The 17,884-nt window shown below is 51.2% G+C and overlaps 1 protein-coding gene across 3 annotated transcripts in view; it reads left to right on the top strand.

Moving 5' to 3' along the window:
* Positions 1-17,884, top strand: part of JADE2 (jade family PHD finger 2) — a 76,529-nt gene that overhangs the window by 33,081 nt on the left and 25,564 nt on the right. For all 3 annotated transcript variants that reach the window (XM_062638096.1, XM_062638097.1, XM_062638094.1), the window contains exons 5-6: positions 6,724-6,893; positions 16,966-17,177. In XM_062638096.1, the coding sequence (XP_062494080.1) occupies positions 6,724-6,893; positions 16,966-17,177 (382 nt within the window). The remainder of the gene's footprint in view (positions 1-6,723; positions 6,894-16,965; positions 17,178-17,884) is intronic.

Below are 17,884 nucleotides of genomic sequence, written 5' to 3'. Positions count from 1 at the left end.
TGTTGATGCTCTTGTTTGTTGTAATAAAGAGGTTTGTTGCTGTGACCGTTCACCCCATCCTCTGCCTTTATGTCACTGCTCTCCTATGGGCAAGCTATAGCACCTATGAAATCTATTAGCTTAAGTTCCTAAGGAGGTTGGGTCTCTGCTCCAGATGCCCTGCTAGATATTAATCACCAGAGGATGAAAAGCACCCCTTTAAATTGCCTTTTGAAAGTTGTCATGTGCTGCAGGAGAACTCCCCCCATGAGCAGAGCTGCTGCTGAGAACAGGATCAGCGTCCACTGAAGGCTGCTGGCAGAGTTCTCTTTCCACTGACTTTCCTAAGCTGATTTATTTATGGACGCTGGACAAGACTAATTTAGAGTGGGATGTAAGTAAAGAAAAGATGATTGACTAAAGCCTTCGTCGTAATAAAATGCAGTCTTTTCAGCAGAGAAACTGGATTAATTATTTCTATCTAGCGTATTAGAAGGGAGCATATAGGAAAAATTGCCTTCTCCCTTCAGCCAAGTGAAGCGTTCAGTTTACAGAGATGATTAACCATGGGAATTTGCTGAGTATATTTTATTACTGTGTAATGTTCTCCAGGGATACATGTGATCCTCAAGAGTGTTGGGGTCCACTTACTCCTTTTCCTCAAGTGCCCTTGAGACCCACTTTCAGACTAATGGCCCCAGGTTTGTTGTGCTTTTGAGGTTGCTCCCAATTTTCAACCCTTCGTTTAAATAAGCCCTTGATTGATACAGGGTTTGATGGGTTTTAATGCTGTGTCTCTGGCTGGATAAATAAAGGAGTAAATGCTCCTCCAGTGTAATCGAGCTTCTGCAGATGGTTTGGCACTTGGGGGAGGCTTTGCCTTGGTGATGCTTTGCTGTGAGGATGGAGGGAGAGTCCCAGCATCTCAGTGGTGGCACATCACCAGCAAACACCAGTAGTTGCAATGGGCACACATGTGGTCCCACCATCAGAGCCCTGCTTGGAGAATGGGTCATCCCTGAAGTGTGTTGCACAGGGAGGGCACACATCACCCTTACCCCAGGTTGCTGGGTTGGCAGCGAGGTGCTGACGGGAAGCCACTGTGATGGAGTGCTCTGGCTTAAGGAGGGCAACCAAGCTCACCAGGGTCCAGCCAAGAGGTTTCTTTGTGAGTTCTTTAAGGTGTATTTTGAGATGAAGGAAATCCTTGTGTAATTCTGTACTCCAGCTATGTGTATTCATGACAGGCCATGCTGTTCATTCATTTCCTGCTTTGGCATTGTTCATCCTCTGCCACCTGCCCAGTTTGGTGTATTTGAAACATTCCCCGTTGGGATATGGATCACCTCAGCTTCACAATGCTTTCCATCCCCAACCCAGGTTCGTGTACAGCACTTTGACTTCTCTTAACACCCCTTGCACATCACAGAGTCTCAGAAGCTCAGAGTCTTGGCTTGTCTATGTTCTTCGTAACACATTGCTTGCTACCTAGAACTCTTTTGCTCTATTTTAGGTGAAGAGAAGTGGTTTGGGCATCTTTGGAGCATGTTCTTGCTTTTTCTGCACACCTGGTTTGGTTGGGTTGGTTGTGCCCTGCACAAGGTCCCTGGCTGCAAGGATGCTCGTGTGTCACCATCACCATGTATATGGAACATACCAAAGCTGACAGAGCCCCATTCCTGGGTGTAAGGGAAGCCCTGACCTCTCTGCCAGCCCCAGCTCTCGGAGCCCAGCAGGAGATGCTGGTTAAGGTGGCCTCCATGGTTTGTTCCCTTTATTTAGCTGTGTCTCCAGTGCAGTGTGTGGGCAGCACTAAGTTCACAGCTTTTTGGGCTCCAGTTCTCTTTGCTGTTGCTGTCGATGAGGAGAGGTGCACAGCATGGGCTGTTCTCTGTGTTGCTGTAAATCAGGGCATGGTTTTATCCAGAGGATTGCTCTCTTGTATTAAATCATAGAACCTCTTCCTGCCAGTGTTTCTCCTAGCCCAAGGCAACTGTCTCTGCAGTCATTGATCTTTATATCTGAACATTTATATGTGGTGTGTTCGCATGGATCAGGGAGGAATGGGTTGCTCCTTAGGAGCCTGATTCTACGCACTAATCCAAATCCAGGAGTAAGTGAGAGGCTGTGCCTCTCCAGGCATTGCATCCTTGGTCTTCCCAGAGGCTTGGGGTGTCCCATGTGAGCCCCAGGCTGCCTCCTGCACCTGCTGGGGTGGGAGGGATGCTCATAGGGACAGGGATAGCCTTTGGTGTGGTTTGCTGAGCCATAAAAATCTTGTGTTTTAAGTGAGTGCTGCAGATGAGTCAGGGGTTGATCTGGACCAGGCTTCCAGCAGGTCTCTATATATAGGTTGTACATGCTGTTTACTGTATAAAACCCAATTCTGCAGTTATTTCCAAGGTGCTATTTGGCAGCACATACCAGCGCCACTCGAGTCACAGCTCAAAGCCACCCAGCAGGGCAAAGTGTCCTGACAAAAGGCAGTGCTGTCCCTATGGAGGTGCAGACCTGGTTCTGGAAGTAGTGTAAGAGTTTCTTATCTTGGGATTCTTCCTGAATCTTTGTATCTTAATTGACTTGATCTTGAGCAGCAGAGGAGCAAAGAGGCGCTCTGCAAATTCCAGTTCCTCTTCAACCAAAGCAAACTCCGTTTAATGGAGCAGTGTCAGGAAAAGCTGAATGCAGAGCTCTTTTGCTGGTGGTGCTGTTATCCCCAGTGAGGCTCCCTGTGATCTCTGCATCACCAGGGTCTCTGCAAAGCCAGGACCTGAGGGTCTAAGCACGCATCCAGGTTTTGGGGGGCTCGGTAGCATTCAGGTGGCTTCATGACTGGGGGGATTCATTTATCTCCCATGTGTGAGCACCAGGTTCAGCAAAAATCCATGAGCTAGCTGCGATGAGAAGGCGGAGGCTGCACACACACATGGGACCTGACCTGACCTCACCTGGGGTGGCTGCTGTGTCCTGCACACCGGCAGCACTGGGAGCACAGCGCCTCGGCTCTTGGTATGTGGTATCATCTGTCCCACACTAGAGATAACCCAAAGGGGTTCCTCCAGTCACCATCCGCATCCTTACCACACTAAGTGCACTTCAGTGCCTGTCAATACAGCACACGACCTGCTCAGGCTGCTCCTTTGATAGGAACACACAGAGCAGGAATCTTTGCACTTCTATGCCAGGCTAAAATTAGCGGCTCCTTTCTCCCGAGCATCCCCGGCTGGCCCGCGTCACCCCATCACCTGCTGCAGCCGGTTGTTCAGCAAGCAGCTTGTGTAACGCGGCTTAAGGAAGGCTTATGGCTCTTTCCAACAGGAATATTCATTGCAGTCAGAGGATTAGGGTTTTTTCTCAACAGCTTTGAGCTTTCTCCTGTAAGACCCCAGTGCTGAGCCATCATGGGCCCTTTGCAAAGCTGGACCTTGTGGGAAGGAGAGGTTCAGTCCTTCTTGGACCAGTTCACGTTGCACCGTGACTCCTGTGTATCTTAAGGGGTTGGGAGCTCCCTAGATGACATTCCTGAAGCCTGAGTAGGAGCACGCCTCGTTTCAGTGTTATTACTGCTGTTCTGCATTAAATACAGACGTTGCTGAATCCCCAAGCCCTGTCCTAGATTACACTTGAGCTCGTTTTAAGATCTAGGGAGTGAGAGCTGTCTTTTCACAGGGTTATTTTCAGATCCTGAGCTGAAATTTGGAGGTGTCCTCAGGGCATTGGGGTACATCTTCATTTTGGGGAAGGTAAGGCAGAGGAAGCAAAATGAGCCCCTTTCTTGAGGTTTTCCTCTCCGAGCAATGGAATTACTGCTTCTCCCGCTGGTGGCTCTGGGAGTGCCTCCAATGGTTGTGGCTGCAGAGGACAGCAGTTAAACAACGTGTCTGGGTCTGGAGAAACTCCAGGTTCCTTTTCCTGCCCTGCCCCAGGTTTCCTTCCCGACCTTGGGCAAGGCAGGTGGGGTCCTGTTCACAGGGGCAGCTGTGCACAGATCTCTTGCCTTGGCACTTACAGGCCTTGGAGCATCATCTGGTTACGTGATGGACACGATGGCTTTGCCCCAGGCACATCACAGAGCATGAAGCCCTCGATGTTCTGACATTAACTCACAGATCAGGACAGGAGGCAGACTGTGGGGGCCAGCGGGCTTCCCAGCTGGTGCTGGTGCAGGAGCAGGGCTGGAAGGGGGTGATGTGCTGCAGCAGGTTGCTGTTGGCTTGTCTGTTTCTTTGCAGCATCTTTCTGTGTCGACATTGGTGCCGGGGGTGGTATTTGGGGGGGACGACACAACGACACACACGTGAGCTGTGCAGATCCTGCAGCCAGCACCCAACTTCGCAGGGATCTCTCAGCTGGCACCACAGGCTGCTTTTCCTTTCCAGCTTGCCCTCTGCTTGCATGCCATTACGCATGGCACTGTTGACGTGTGCATGGCAAGTGTCATGCCTGCTGCCGCAGAGCTGCCAAGGGAAGGCAGAAGAGCTGACAGCCAGCGCCTGTTCGCTTTCTGTGCAGGGAGCTTGCAGCACATGAGGCAGCTCCTCTCCCCATCCCTGTGGTGGGGAATAGAGAGCGCTCAGAGCCCATCTCACAGACCACCATGGGATGTTCTCCATTGCTGAGCTGCCCGTCGCGGTGTGAATGCGGCCCTAAAGTGCATGGTGTGCTGGAGGGTGTTTTAAATCAGAGGGTGCTCTGCCTGCAAAGGGTGCTTTAGGGAGTGGATGTCTGCAGAGAGGGGCTTGAGCATCTCATCTGAGCAGCCCAGGACCAGGATCTGGTCTCTGTTGTGCTCTGGTAAATTGCAGAATCAGTTTGTGTTGGAAGGGACGTTTAAGCCCATCCAGTTCCAACCCCCTGCCACAGGCAGGGACACCTTCCACTAGAGCAGCTTGCTCCAAGCCCCTCTGTCCAACCTGGCCTTGAGGGATGGGGCAGCCACAGCTTCTCTGGGCACCCAGTGCCTCAGTATCCTCACAGGGAAGAACCACCCTCATAGTGAAGAAGTTAATTAGCAGTAATGGCTTGCGTTGATGGCTGTTACTGTTCCTGTTAATTGCTGTTGCTGTTCCTATCAGTATTTGGACCATTGTATCCATTGGACCTCATTTTTCTCATGTAAGGAGTTAATTTCTGTAGATGAATGGGAAAACTGTAGCTGGAAAGTTTCCATTTAGGGTACTTAACAATTCACTTACTTAACAACACTGTTTCCTACAGCAGCGGTGGGTGGCTTCTGGTCGCCAAACTGTAACTCCTCTATCCCACAGTCAGGTCCTGGGCTGGAGAGAGGGGAAGGACGGGGGGAACTGGGGCTTCCTCCAGTCCCCAGAGGCCTCTGGAGAGACTTGAGAGATGCCTCTGCTCCTTGAGCACTTGAGGCAGGGTGCAGTGGGGAGAGGGTGCTGGCTGAGCTCATGTTTCCCAGTGTAACTAGGATGGAACATTGCGCTTAGGTTCATCCGCTGGGCAGAGAGTCTCATATTCACAGAGGGCACGGCAGTGCCAAACCCAGTGTCTGTGTGCCACCATCCTGCCTGCAGGGTGGAAGGAGCTGTGTTGGCAGCGTGGCCGAGATGGCAGTGTGGGGAGCAGGAGCCCTTTCCTTAGCCCTGTCTCAGTGTTTATCCCATGGCTTGGGCGCATCCTGCCTTTCTGGGGATGTGGGATGCTCTGTGCAGCCATGGAGCAGGGAGGGGTTGGTACCATTGTCCCCATCGCCAGCAGGCCCACTGGCTCCGGGCAGGAGCATCGCTGTTGGAAACAACCCTGGTCCCGTGCTTGCATGTGCTTTCCACAGCACATTTCCCAGTTTCACAGGCAGGACAGGGTACTTCTCCCAAAACAGGGTGTTTCTGCCCTGATGTGGTATTCCTGTGTGAGTCCTGTGGGGAGGAACAACCCTCTTACATCAGGGGCAGCAACATGAGGTTGGTACCAGCGGTTGTAGCCGTAGGTTGAGTTACTGACTTGGGAATCCAAACCTGTGGGAGGCTGCTGCCACCAGGCTGGTGGGAATGCAAGGCAGGGAGGGAGAAAGGAGCCAGACAAAGTGGAAGAATGGCTTCATTTCTCATGGTGTGAGGGGGAACTGGGGAACTGATGAAGAGCTGTGCCCACAGAGAGCCCAGCGCTGAGCCACCTGCTCGGTGCTGCTGGAGCCATGCAGGGTGCAAGCTGATTTGTACCTGAAAGCATCAGTGGGTGTTTGGGATGGATGAGATGCTGTGGTAAAGCTTGTGAGCAGCACTGGTATGGTTTTATTTCTGATGGGATTGGTGTTATGCCACCGGTCTGCAGTGAGGAATACAATAGCAAATTCCTGCTTCCCAACCTGCTCCTTCCCTTCCTGATCACAGCCCGAGGCAGCAGGCACAATGCCGGAGCTATTCCCTCTCTTCTACTGCTTTTCTCTGGGACACTGGGAAAAGCACAAACCCCAGGTCTGAGGTCCTTAGGAGGGGAGCTGGGAGCTGGAAAATCAGCTTGTTTTGACACATCCCAACTCAAACCATCACATAGGTGCCCAGACCAGCAGCCTGTGGGAAGCCGCTTGTGTCCAAGTTACAGTCCTCAGAGCATTCAAGGCACAGGAGACAACACTGAGTGTGCAAAACCCCCTTGATTTTGTTGGCTTGCTTTCATTCTTAGAGCCGGGTTTGCAGACGGTGTGGTCACATCCTCCATGGCAAGAGATGGGGTACTTCTGCAAGTTGTAGCTCTCAACCTCTCCTCCTTTCCTTCCAGGATCATGCCCCAGCTCGAGAGCTCGCCTTCACAGGTTTCACCGAGCAGCCTGCCTGGCTCTGAGATTTCAGAAGCTACGAGGACTTACCTGCAAGGAGTGAGCCGCTATGACCTGGACGAGCTCGATGCTTGCTGGTTGGAACTTGTTAATATGGAGCTCAAGGAGATGGGTGAGTGTTGCTGTTGTTTAGCTCCTTGCCTGGGCATCCCAGAGTGGGCATTCAGGCTTTTCAAGTAATGGTGTGGAACAAAAGGCCTTGAAGAAGAAATCTTTGCTAAGGCATTCCAGAAGAGGTTATGTGGATGGCTGCAGCACTAGATGTTGTGTATATCTCAGTGCTTCTTATTCACCCAAGGATGTGGTGCAAGAAGAACAGGGTAAACCAGATGATGGTAGGAACAGTGCAGTGTGGGCTGTGGAGCAGGGGTCTGATTTGCAGCAGAATTGATAGATGCAGATCACTCACTATCATCATCACCTCCCATACTGACCGCTGAGCATCCGTACTGCAGGTGTTGGTCAGGATGGGGGTGATGAGCATGACCCCTCTTCCTTTGGCCAGATCTGAAAGCATTGCTCCAGCATTTCTCCAGCTGTAGCCAGCTGGGCAGATGGGAGTCAAAAGAAAGAGGATTTCCTACTTAAAATATCACTTCTTTCCCAGGTGTCTTGAAGCATCACAGTGTAACATGGCCTGCACCCCTGCTGTTACATCACTGCACATTCTTAAGATCCATTAGTGCCTTTCGATTGAGTGCAAGTGCCTGGGCTTGGAATTTGACCATTGGCACTAGTGCTTAGCATGGTCTGCTGGGCAGATCCGCTGGCACAGACACATGGGTGTGTAGTCCTGCCAGGCTCTGGAGGGATTTTCCAGTCCTTGTTAGGTAAGGCTTGCTGTGGTGTGGCTGCTGCCACGCAGGTAAGAACAACAGCACAATAAACCATTCACCTTGCGAGGTCAGTGACGGCTGAAGCGTGCCTACATGAAGCATTACTCCCCGTTGCAAAGGTCTTTCGAGGGTGGGACAAAGTATGTTATCAGTGCTTGAGCAGACAGGGAGGTTGTGCTGAGCCTCCCAGCTGGGGAGCTGGAGCAGGTTCAGTGGGATTGCAGGGAGATCCAGTTCAGTGAGCTCACAGGGAGCACAAAGCAGCTCAGAAGCTGACCACTGCATTGGCTGATGTAGGTTGCAGGAGACCTCTGTTCTTCTGGGGTACAAGTTTTGTTGCCATGAACTCTGGCACCATGAGGAAGTTGTAGGGGCTGCTCTTACTCATTAGCTATTATATATATTCTGTGTATTGGATTTCGCGTAATCTCAGCCTTATGGAGCCCATAGTATCACTAGCAAATCACAGTCAGCTTTGCCTTCATTAACTGGCCCTGCATTAGCAGCCTCAGCTCTGTCATTAGCCCAGCCAGGTTTTGAGATACTGGCAGCTACAGTGCAGTCCTTGGGCAGAGCAGAGGGTGCTCCTGGGCAAAGCCAAGTGGCTTGGTCCTGCTGAGCTACCTTGCAGAGGATCCACCCTTCCTAACACTGCAAAGCTGCCCTTTCTGCATCAAGAAACTAGCTTGTACCACACTGGACATCCTTCTGAATCCACTGTGCTTTCACTGCATCTCCTGCTGCGTTTCTCTCACTGTTTCCACAGCGGGGTGGCCATCAGAGGTGTCTCTGGGCTTCAGGGAAGAGTTGTCTCTATTCCCCCTCCCCTTTGTATGTATTTCGTAAGTCTCTAGAAAGGCAGTGGGCAGAGGTTTGGCCTCTCCAGCTCAGTTGGGTTAAATCTGGCTCGCTTTATTATTTCTCCAAAGTATTAGGTTACCAGTGCAGTGTCTAAATGGCTTTCAGCTGTGGAGCTCCCATGCTAGTGGATTAACAGGAAGGTTGAGATGAGAGGGGTGCCATCGGGGCAGGGATGCCAGACAGGAGCTGGCTATCCCGAGTGGCACATCACCATCGGGCTGGCATGTGCCAAACCTGAGTGTGCTGGGGAAGAAGTGGTCTTGCTAGCAGCACTGCATTGGGAGCATCTGGATTTAGGAGGGGAGTTTGAGCATCACTGCAGCCATATGCCCCTGCTATCCCTGCTCCTGGCAGGTGTGCTGAGTGGGCTGGCATCACAGCATCCCAGTGAGCGCACCCTGAGCCCAGTGTTGGGGTACAGGCGATGCTTTTTGGCACTGACCCTCTGCAGTTCTGAGCAAGCTGCGTTTTTCTTTCTCAGGCTCCATGCCATTTATCAGCCAGTCACTTTTTTCAGGGATGGTCCTTAGGTGTTCATGCAGCACCAGGCTGGATGGGACCATAGTCCTTGACAAAGCCCCTGCGCCCTCCCTCCATAACCAACTATAGATGGTAACAACAAACCCAGGGGATTTCAGCAGTGGTAATGCAGAGAGCCTCACTGCCCGTCAGCTGATTCTCCAGCCTGTCTCTGTTGCTGAAAGAGCTCTCTAATTACTGACTGAGCCTTAAATATGCTGGGGAGAGAGGAGCTTTGAAAACCAGCGTTTGGCGTGTGAAATCCACTGCGGATATGGCTTCAGCCGAAAGGATTCTGGTATCCATCCCCCAGCCCCGGCGACTTCCCAAGCAGAATGAGGGCTAGTGCATTTTTTCCAGTGACTTGAAAGGGAAAACATGTGGCATTGATTAATATCCCAGCCGTGGCACTGCAGGGAGCTGGGTCTGCCAGGTAGGGACCGGGATGGGTGCTGATGCTCTTGGCTGTGGGACCATGGACACATCACCCGCGCTGCCTGGGCTTCTCTAGGGGAGTGCATTTTCCTGCCCATGGAAGTGATGGGGTTTGGGTGCTCATAGAGGGAAGCTGCTGCAGGAAATCTGTCACTGCTCACCTCCCGGGCTGTGCTGCAGCAGGGGCTCTGCTCCCTCTGCTTCCCATATGGGAGAATCCATGCAGCCAGGCACGGTGAGGCTGGGATTTGGGTGCCCTTCACCACCCAGGGCAGGAGATTGCCGCCTGCCTCGGTTGGTCTGAAGGCAGTCCATAAATAGTGCTTTCTCCCGGAAGCCCTTGACATTAATGACACGCTGAGATTTCCAAACCAGCTTTGCTAATCTCGGAGATCATTAACGTGACTTAAGTGGAGAACTGCAGCCTCTCCTGTTCAGAGGGGTCCGGCGTTATCTCCCGGCGCCAAGAGATGTGCTGAGGTTTAAATTCCTCCTGGTGTTCCGCTGAGCCGCTGTCATGGGGCAGTCCAGGGGCACTGTTTGTCATTCCCAAAACACTTAGTGACAAAGAAGGAGCCTGATCTCTGACTGGCTCCTGAGGAGCGGCGGGGAGGAGAGCTGGAAAACACCTATGAGATCATCCATCTCGCTTTGCCGTTAGCGCCGCGTTGATCCACGTAGCACATGCCTTTTCCAGTCCTTTTTAGGTCACCCCGGGGATGGAATTTTATCACCGAGATCAGATAAAGCTCGGGATAGCTCCAGCTCTCTGCGCTCTGCCGGCTCCTCTTCCAATTAGGTGGAATTGCTCCAAAAAGCAAGTGTCTTGCATGTAAAACAGCTTCAAATAGTTTTAACCCCCCCAGTACGATGCCTCAGTGCTGGGTAGGAACGCACTGTTGAAAGAACTTGTGTGTGCTAGAGGTGAAATCAATATTTAAGTGTGCCTGAATGTTTCATTTGCTGCTGCTGCAATACGAGATAGTAAAACAGTGGGTCTGAAGGAGGCTGAATGAAACCCTGAACCAGATTTATGTACACGCCACCCCAGGCAGCACAGGCCTTCCCTTTTACAGAGCAGCCGTGCTGTAAGTCTTCGTTCTTATATTACCGTTTTATGCTCTGTTTTGTGATCTCCACTAAATCCAGGGTATGGGAAGAGCGGGGCTGGAGACACTTCAGAGGCCAAGGCTGAAGGATCCTTTTGGAGTGATCCGAAACACGCGGAAAATCCTCAAGGGATTGCTAAAACTGTTGCCGGAATCAATTTTGCTGAAGGCAGAGTCGAAGTTTCCAAGTATTCCCTTTGACTTACTCCATATGGTGTATGCTGCTCACATATGCCCACCACAGCTTCTATCTTGGGAGCTGGAGGTGTTCCTGGTATTTTATGGCAGGAACATGCAAAGGTCACATGTATTGCTTTTGAAGCTCCCGGGGGGAATTCATCACTGCATACTTGAGATATGTCTGTGCGCTAATGAGATGATACCTCCCTCGGCGGAGGTGAGGTTGGTCAAGTAGATGGAGAATAAACCAAAGTCAGTGGAGTAACGCTGGGAAAGATGTGCTCAATGGAGCAGAAGCTGCTGTTAAATATACGCCTAGGAGAGCGGCTGCTTCCCTCCCTGGCAGGGCTGGGAGTCCCTTTCCAAGGCTGCCCCATCCTGCTGCATCCTTTTGGGGTGCAGGGAGCCCCGATGCAGCATGTTGGCACTCCCCACGCAGCCACAACCCACCCGTGGGTGCCCGTCACCATACCCACTGCATGGGGCTACCCCAATAGCCATCATTGGAGGTTCTTCTATTACTTTAAGGATTTTGGGTGCTGTGCTGGTGCCAGAGGTGCAGCCCCATTCCCAGGGGATCCAGGGGCTGCTGTCCTTCCTGTGGGATGCTCCCCAGCCCCAGCTGGTGGGAGGATGTGTGGGGGTCTGCCTTTTTTGTAGTGGGATCCGTTTCCTTTAACCACCATCCAGCCTTCCCCTTTTCAAGTGTCTTTTCCCCCCCACAGACCACAGCCATCAGGGACCGCTCGCAGTGATGGCTTTTCCACCCCCTTCCCCGCTGTATCCTGCACCCAGGCTCACCCTGCTTGCTGCTCCTCACTTGAGCGAGCTTAGCCCATTAATAATTCAGGGTCTGTTTGTTTGGGCTTCTTCTTGTTGTTGTTTTGAAGCAATCCTGCCAGTTTGGAGCTGTTTTATAACGTGTCTGTGCTGCAGCCCACAACAAACATCCGCGCGTAGCCTGAAATCCCTATTCTTCACTGAGATCATAAGCTCATTGCACAAGTAATCATTTCAGCAGCAGACTGGTTTGGTGCGTGGATAGATGAAGCAGCAAATCCCCCACTACTTGGTGGTATATTACAAGCAAGAGATGTATTTAATAGAGGTACCGATGTAGAGCATGGAAGTATCTTGGGAACAGATTTAGGGCTGGAAGCTGTTCTCAATTACATCGCTGCTGATCTGGATTAGTGCTGTGGGTATCAATGGGAGGAGGACTCGCCTGAGCTGCCTGTAGGCAGGTGCCACGCTTGTGCTTGCTGGTGGGTTGTTGCTGTTAACATAGGGCTGTGTACCCCAGTTTAATGGAGGAAGAAGAAGAATAATCCAGGCGCAAATAATCCAGGCTAATTTTGTGGAATGTTTGCTTTTAGGCTTATCTGTAAGGAAATCCATAAATACTTTCAGCTGGCATTTCCTTAACGTCGTAGGCAGAGATGAAAACACCACAGGCCTCTGGAAGGGGAAGCTGAGCTTATTTATCTCTTATTTAACTGCCCATAGCAGGGGGGTTGGAGCCAGGTGATCTTCAAGATCCCTTCCAACCCAAACCATTCTCTGATGAGCTCCTTATAGAAACAGGTAAGCAGGAAAGTTGTGTATAGGTTAATCATAGAATGGTTTAGGTTGGAAGGGACCTTTAAAGCTCGTCTGGTTCCAATTAATGTATGGATTAACATATTAATGGCATGAAGGCTATGTGTTAACATACAGATCAGCAGGGTTGGAGAGGAGTGGGAGACGCTTTAGACGTTTTGCCTCCACGTTTTTCAGCACAGTCTTTATGTCAAGTCATTGTTTTTGCCATTTCCATAAATTCCTCGCAGTAATTGCAGTCGTTCCCAATGATATTCAGAGTTCTGCTGCTGGATGGAGCGAGGAGGCTTTCATCACAAGTGCTCCAGGACAGCTCTGTCAGTGCCGAGCATCGCTGGAGAGAGACAGCGGCTTAGAAAGTGGCTTCTAAAATACTCTGTCATCATCATCTTAAATTTGAGCAATAATTGATGTCGGTGGGTGGCAGAAAGGGTGATAATTGGTTTCTGTAAATCTTTTAAGTGCATTAGCAGGCTGTTTGTAACAAAATATGTGGAAGTTTCGCTGCGGATGTTCCTCTCGCCCCGGTTGCATGGCACTGGTTGCTTCGTCGATCACGCTCTACGTTAAGAGCCTGTTATAAATAACATGGATAAAAGGTTCATGCACACTCATCTCCCAAGCATTGCGTGCCTGCAGGTGATGGGTTAGGGGTGGCTGAGTCCCACATGGCCTCGTGTCGTGTTGGCGTGGTTGGCTGTCATCCCCTGACCTATTGGGATGCCCTAGGGAGCACCCAGGCTAGGGCAGGGGTAGCTGGTGTCCCCATGGGTGCCTTATTCAGAGGCAAGTCATGCTTCTCCCAAAGCATCCTTTTGCACAGCAGTGCCTATACTCAGTTCAGCATCTAACCAGTGACTTTTATGTTTGGGCTGCTTTCATTCTCTCAGTCTCCAAGGGGGGAAGGATCCTCTTTGCAGGGGCAGAAGCTGAAGCGAGCAGGTTTGAAGTGACCCTGAGTGAGCTGGAAGGAGATCTTAGGAGCCTGTGGTCCCTGTGCTGTGTCTGAACACCCCGTCAGGGAGCTGGCATCCTCTCACTCTCAGTGTTTCAAAGACTAAGAGACAAGCCTGCATCTTTTAACAAGTGCTTTCCTGTATTTAAACCCAGTAGTTTTGCTTGTTTCTATATACTGAAAAGTAGACTCCAAGGCTTATAGCTTGATAAACCAGCCTGCGGTCCTGATGACTGTTTGTTCATGAGCTGTTTCATCTCCAGGTATCCTCCCCAGCATAAAAGGATTTATTGTGTCAGTAAATTGATTTTAGTGGCACACACTTTAGTCAGGAATAGGTCTCCCTTTTGTGAAAGGTGCCTCTTCAGCTGTTTTTTTTCTCCCTGTGCAGCGAGTCGGCTCGCTCTGTGAGAAGGAGTAGCTGAGGATTCATTTAGCAGAAGAATATTGCTCCTTCATGCCACATAAATTGTGATATTACAGGAGTAATTATAACGGAGGGCGGCGTTGTGTAAAGGGATGGGCTTGGTGGTTCTCCCAGACCTGGTGCCAGCCAACGATCCCAGCTCCTTTGGGATAAAGGAGGTCATCATTAACACGCTGAAGTGCTAATGGGGAGAGGGTATGGGTGGTCCCCTGGAAGGGGTGATGGGACATGGAGCCTTTTACTCCTGTGTCAGTGTTTTGAACGCAGCTTTTCATACAAGAGCTTGGTGTACCAGGTGTACCAGGTGAAAATACCTCTCTCTTGGTCAGCAGGTAGCATCCACGGTCCCGATGATGGTCTCAAACATGACTTAGCCCATTGATATCGCTGGATTTATTCATTGTAGCCAAGATCAGTATCTGGGTCTTGGCTTATCCTTCCCTGGGGACAACGTTGGTGTCACTTGTACAGTACACAGGGAGTGTTGTGGTGGAGCGTTCCTTGGGGTTTCCTATTTGGTTGTCCACAATCAATACCGAGAGTGTTTTTTGCAGCCAAAAAGATGGCAGTTTTATGAATGGAGTGTAATCGCACAAACTTGATACGATACAGAAGGAGATAAATGGAGCACAAATGGAAAAAGCACTTCACCCCCAGGCCCCATTGTTTAGTGTTTCATAAACGATTAATCGCTTCATCCCCATCCAGTGCAATTGTCAGTTCAATAAGCTCCGAGGTATTCTGAATGACGCTTGGCAAACGGATTCCTGATGTAATTACATCTAAATGGAGTGTGAGAGCGTGTGTGTGAGGGAGGGGAGAGATCTATATATCTCCATGTAGTGGTATAGCAACTACACTGCATGTGGGCTGATGCAGAAACCTCACTGGGGTGCTGGTGGTGCTCCAGTGTGTGTTTAGGGATCAGTTTCTCACCAGGGTTAAGCTGGAGATGCAGTGGATGGAAAGTGCCGGGGATGGGATGGGAGCCGGTTCTTTCCACTTGAGGTGAATGGGAACAGTGGTGGTGCCAGCACGATCCCGGCCCTGCAGGCAGGTCAGGGTCATGATTCCTGTGGAAACCTCCCTCCCTTTCCTTCCTCGTGCTGCCTGCAGCTGCCGGCTCTCTGCCCGCTCTTTTCCCTCCTCACAGGGTGGCTCTGGAAGGTGTGTGGGGAAAGGCACTGGGAACACTCTAATGATCATTGTGCCTTCCAGAACAGCAGAGAGAGCAGAGGCTGGAATGGTGGGAGAAGGAAAGGGAGTAACTCCAGGCTGATGCTCTGGTGCCTGGGATCATTCACAGATGTGGAACAGTGACCCAGAGGAGTATATTCTTGTTGGGCATAGAGTCATGGCTTGTGGCTCTCCATAGAGCAACTTCAACTTAGGTGATGTGTTTATAGAGTATATATATATAGTATATATATATGTTATAGAGTGTATATATATATATATATATATATAGCCAATAATACCCTGGCTTTACCTATAACCCACTCCCTGCCGTGTTGCATCCAACCGGCACGGTGCCACAAGCGAGCTGATGGCTCCATCCCGGCTCCGATGCGTGGATCTTGCTGTGCCACCGTGCCAGCACATGATGCTTCATCACCGAGCTCCCAGGCAGCCTGTGCCAGCCTGAAGCCATGCAGAGATCCCGTGCCCATCGCCAGGGCCCCTTGGGAATCAAACAGGTACCGGCAGGTTCCTCGGCGTGTTGCGGCACAGCAGCCCCAGCGCTTGAAAGGGCTGCGATAGGGAACAGTGTTGTCTGTCTTAGATGGTATCTCAGACTCGACAGAGACATGTAAAATGCCAGGCTAGATGTTTGCAGAGACTTGTCAAGCCAAGGGAACCCGTGCCAATGCGAAACACTGGGGGAGAGCAGAAGCAGGCAGGCATTGGTGCGCCTGCTCGCCTGCGGGTTGCTTTCCCCCTTGACAGAGATATTTCAGCCAGTCCATGGCCGTAAGGGAAAGGTGCAGCCCCACCAGCCCCATCCAGCCAGAGGTGCTGGGACTGCTGCCCAGGACCCCTTCCTTCCCCACCTCTCGTAGCCCAGGGTTCAGCCCAGGATGGGGGTATCACACCGTGGCTCCAGGGATGCCCAACATGGCGAATTTCTCCCTGAAATAACTGCTTCACATTGCTATTTCCTCAAGCCTTTTTTTTTCCCCCTTCTCTGCTCATAAATGAGATATTTTCTGCCGTTGCCTTGCAACAGGAATGGTGAACAGCAGCGTGGGTCAGGCTCCTGCACTGCCTGCTGCATACTGGAGTATCCTGGCCGTCATTGTGGGTAATACACGCAACTGAAATACAAAGCTTAAGTGTTTTGTATTGCATCCTGCTGTATCTCCATTCCCATCTCTATGTAATCATCTCCAGTGATGAAATACTGCTCATGGGGAGATGGGGTGTGGTGAGGACTCTGCCTCCTACCCCTCGCACAGAACCTTTCTCTTGCTGCTGACAGATTTTTTCCCCTCTTTGTTTCCTTTACCTGGAGTGACCTCACATAGTGTGTGTGGCAACAGGAGCTTTGTGGGCAGGTGAGAGGCAGCCTGTTTGCAGCCAAGCATCAGGCAGCGGCAGCCCCCTGTAATGGTATCCAGGTATCCCACTGCTGGAGGCTGCTGCTCTGTAAAAGCCTCTCCTGGTTATTGTGTTGCTGGTTATCACTGTAGAGAAACCTCTGGTAAAGCACCTCTGCCACTTCTTTCCACTAAAGATACTGGTGTAGGGGGAATAAAAGGCACTGCAGCAGATCCGAGCCCACCTGTAGCTGGGTCTGTCCTTCTGGTTCTGCTAAACCCAACCAGGAGTAAGCCCCTTTGTTCTCCGTGTCGGCCTTTGGCTTCCCTTTCACAGCTCTGTTTAATTCGCCTCAAAAAAGGTCAATTTTCAGCCTTCACAATTAAAGCATTGACTTAGTGTTGCCAAAGCTTGTCCGAGCCCTCGCTGCAGAACGCATCTTTGCAGAACTTGTCTCCTTGAACACTGAAACTGTCAGCCCTAATTATCCGCATTGCTTCAGCTGAATGGGTTTCGTTCCTCTCAGCCAGCAGCAATATTTTGTTACTGTCTATGAAATATAAACTGCATCCTGAGTTCGGAGCAGCCGTTCTCTGAATCACTGCTCTTGCCATCGCCGTGGATTTGCCTCTTGAGTTGCAATCTGAAACGCTCAGCCCTTTGCAAAGCGCTCCCTGAAGGCACCGGAGCTGCATCAGTGACTTCCTCTGCCTTCTGCCTTGCAGAAAAGCCCGAGCTGGATGAGATCACCCTGGAGCGAGTGCTGGAGGAGCTGGAGACCATGTGCTATGAGAACATGAACATCGCCATCGAAACAGAGGAGGGCTTGGGCATCGAGTACGACGAGGACGTGGTGTGCGACGTGTGCCGCTCGCCGGAGGGGGAGGACGGCAACGAGATGGTGTTTTGTGACAAGTGCAACGTCTGCGTGCACCAGGTGAGCTGAGAGCAGCAGCTCTGGGCTGCCTGCACGGCGTGATTCTGTATGGAGAGGGGCTGTGGGCAAGGGCCTGTAGGGACAGGCCAAGGGGAATGGCTTTAACCTGCCCGAGGGGAGATTGAGCTGAGCTCTTAGGCAGAAGCTCTTCCCTGTGAGGGTGCTGAGGCGCTGGCACAGGGTGCCCAGAGAAGCTGTGGCTGCCCCATCCCTGGCAGTGTTCAAGGCCAGGTTGGACACAGGGGCTTGGAGCAAGCTGCTCCAGTGGAAGGTGTCCCTGCCCGTGGCAGGGGTTGGAGCTGGAGGAGCTTTAAGGTCCCTTCCAACCCAAACCCGTCTGTGATTCTGTTATTCTACATGCTCCTCTGGGTTCCTCCCATCCCCAGCGTTCCCACTGCCCTGAGCTGTAGATCTCTGATAGGCTTTTCTGATGGGTTCCCAGTGCATTTCTGGTGGAACAAGGGTAGCAAATGAGGTCTTGGACAGCTGACAGGCTGCAAACTTGCTATTCTTAGTTTCTTAGCCCCAACCCTTCATAAATGCCCATAGAAATACACAACAGAGATTGAAAACAGCCTCCTGCTTTGCCCCTCTTCCTTATTCTCTGATCTCTGTCATGTTTTATTTTATGTCTCCTCCTCTTCTTCTTTATCCCATCTTTCTTTATTAAACTGCAGTGAGATCTTTAGCACCATGTGCAGGACTGG

This window comes from Pezoporus occidentalis, unplaced genomic scaffold (genome assembly GCF_034315485.1).
Source record: "Pezoporus occidentalis ecotype Australia unplaced genomic scaffold, CSIRO_AGI_Poc_V1 ctg55, whole genome shotgun sequence".
NCBI classification, from domain to species: Eukaryota; Metazoa; Chordata; class Aves; order Psittaciformes; family Psittacidae; genus Pezoporus; species Pezoporus occidentalis.
The sequence above is the reverse complement of the archived record's forward strand: the minus strand, read 5'-3'. Positions and strand labels throughout refer to the sequence as shown.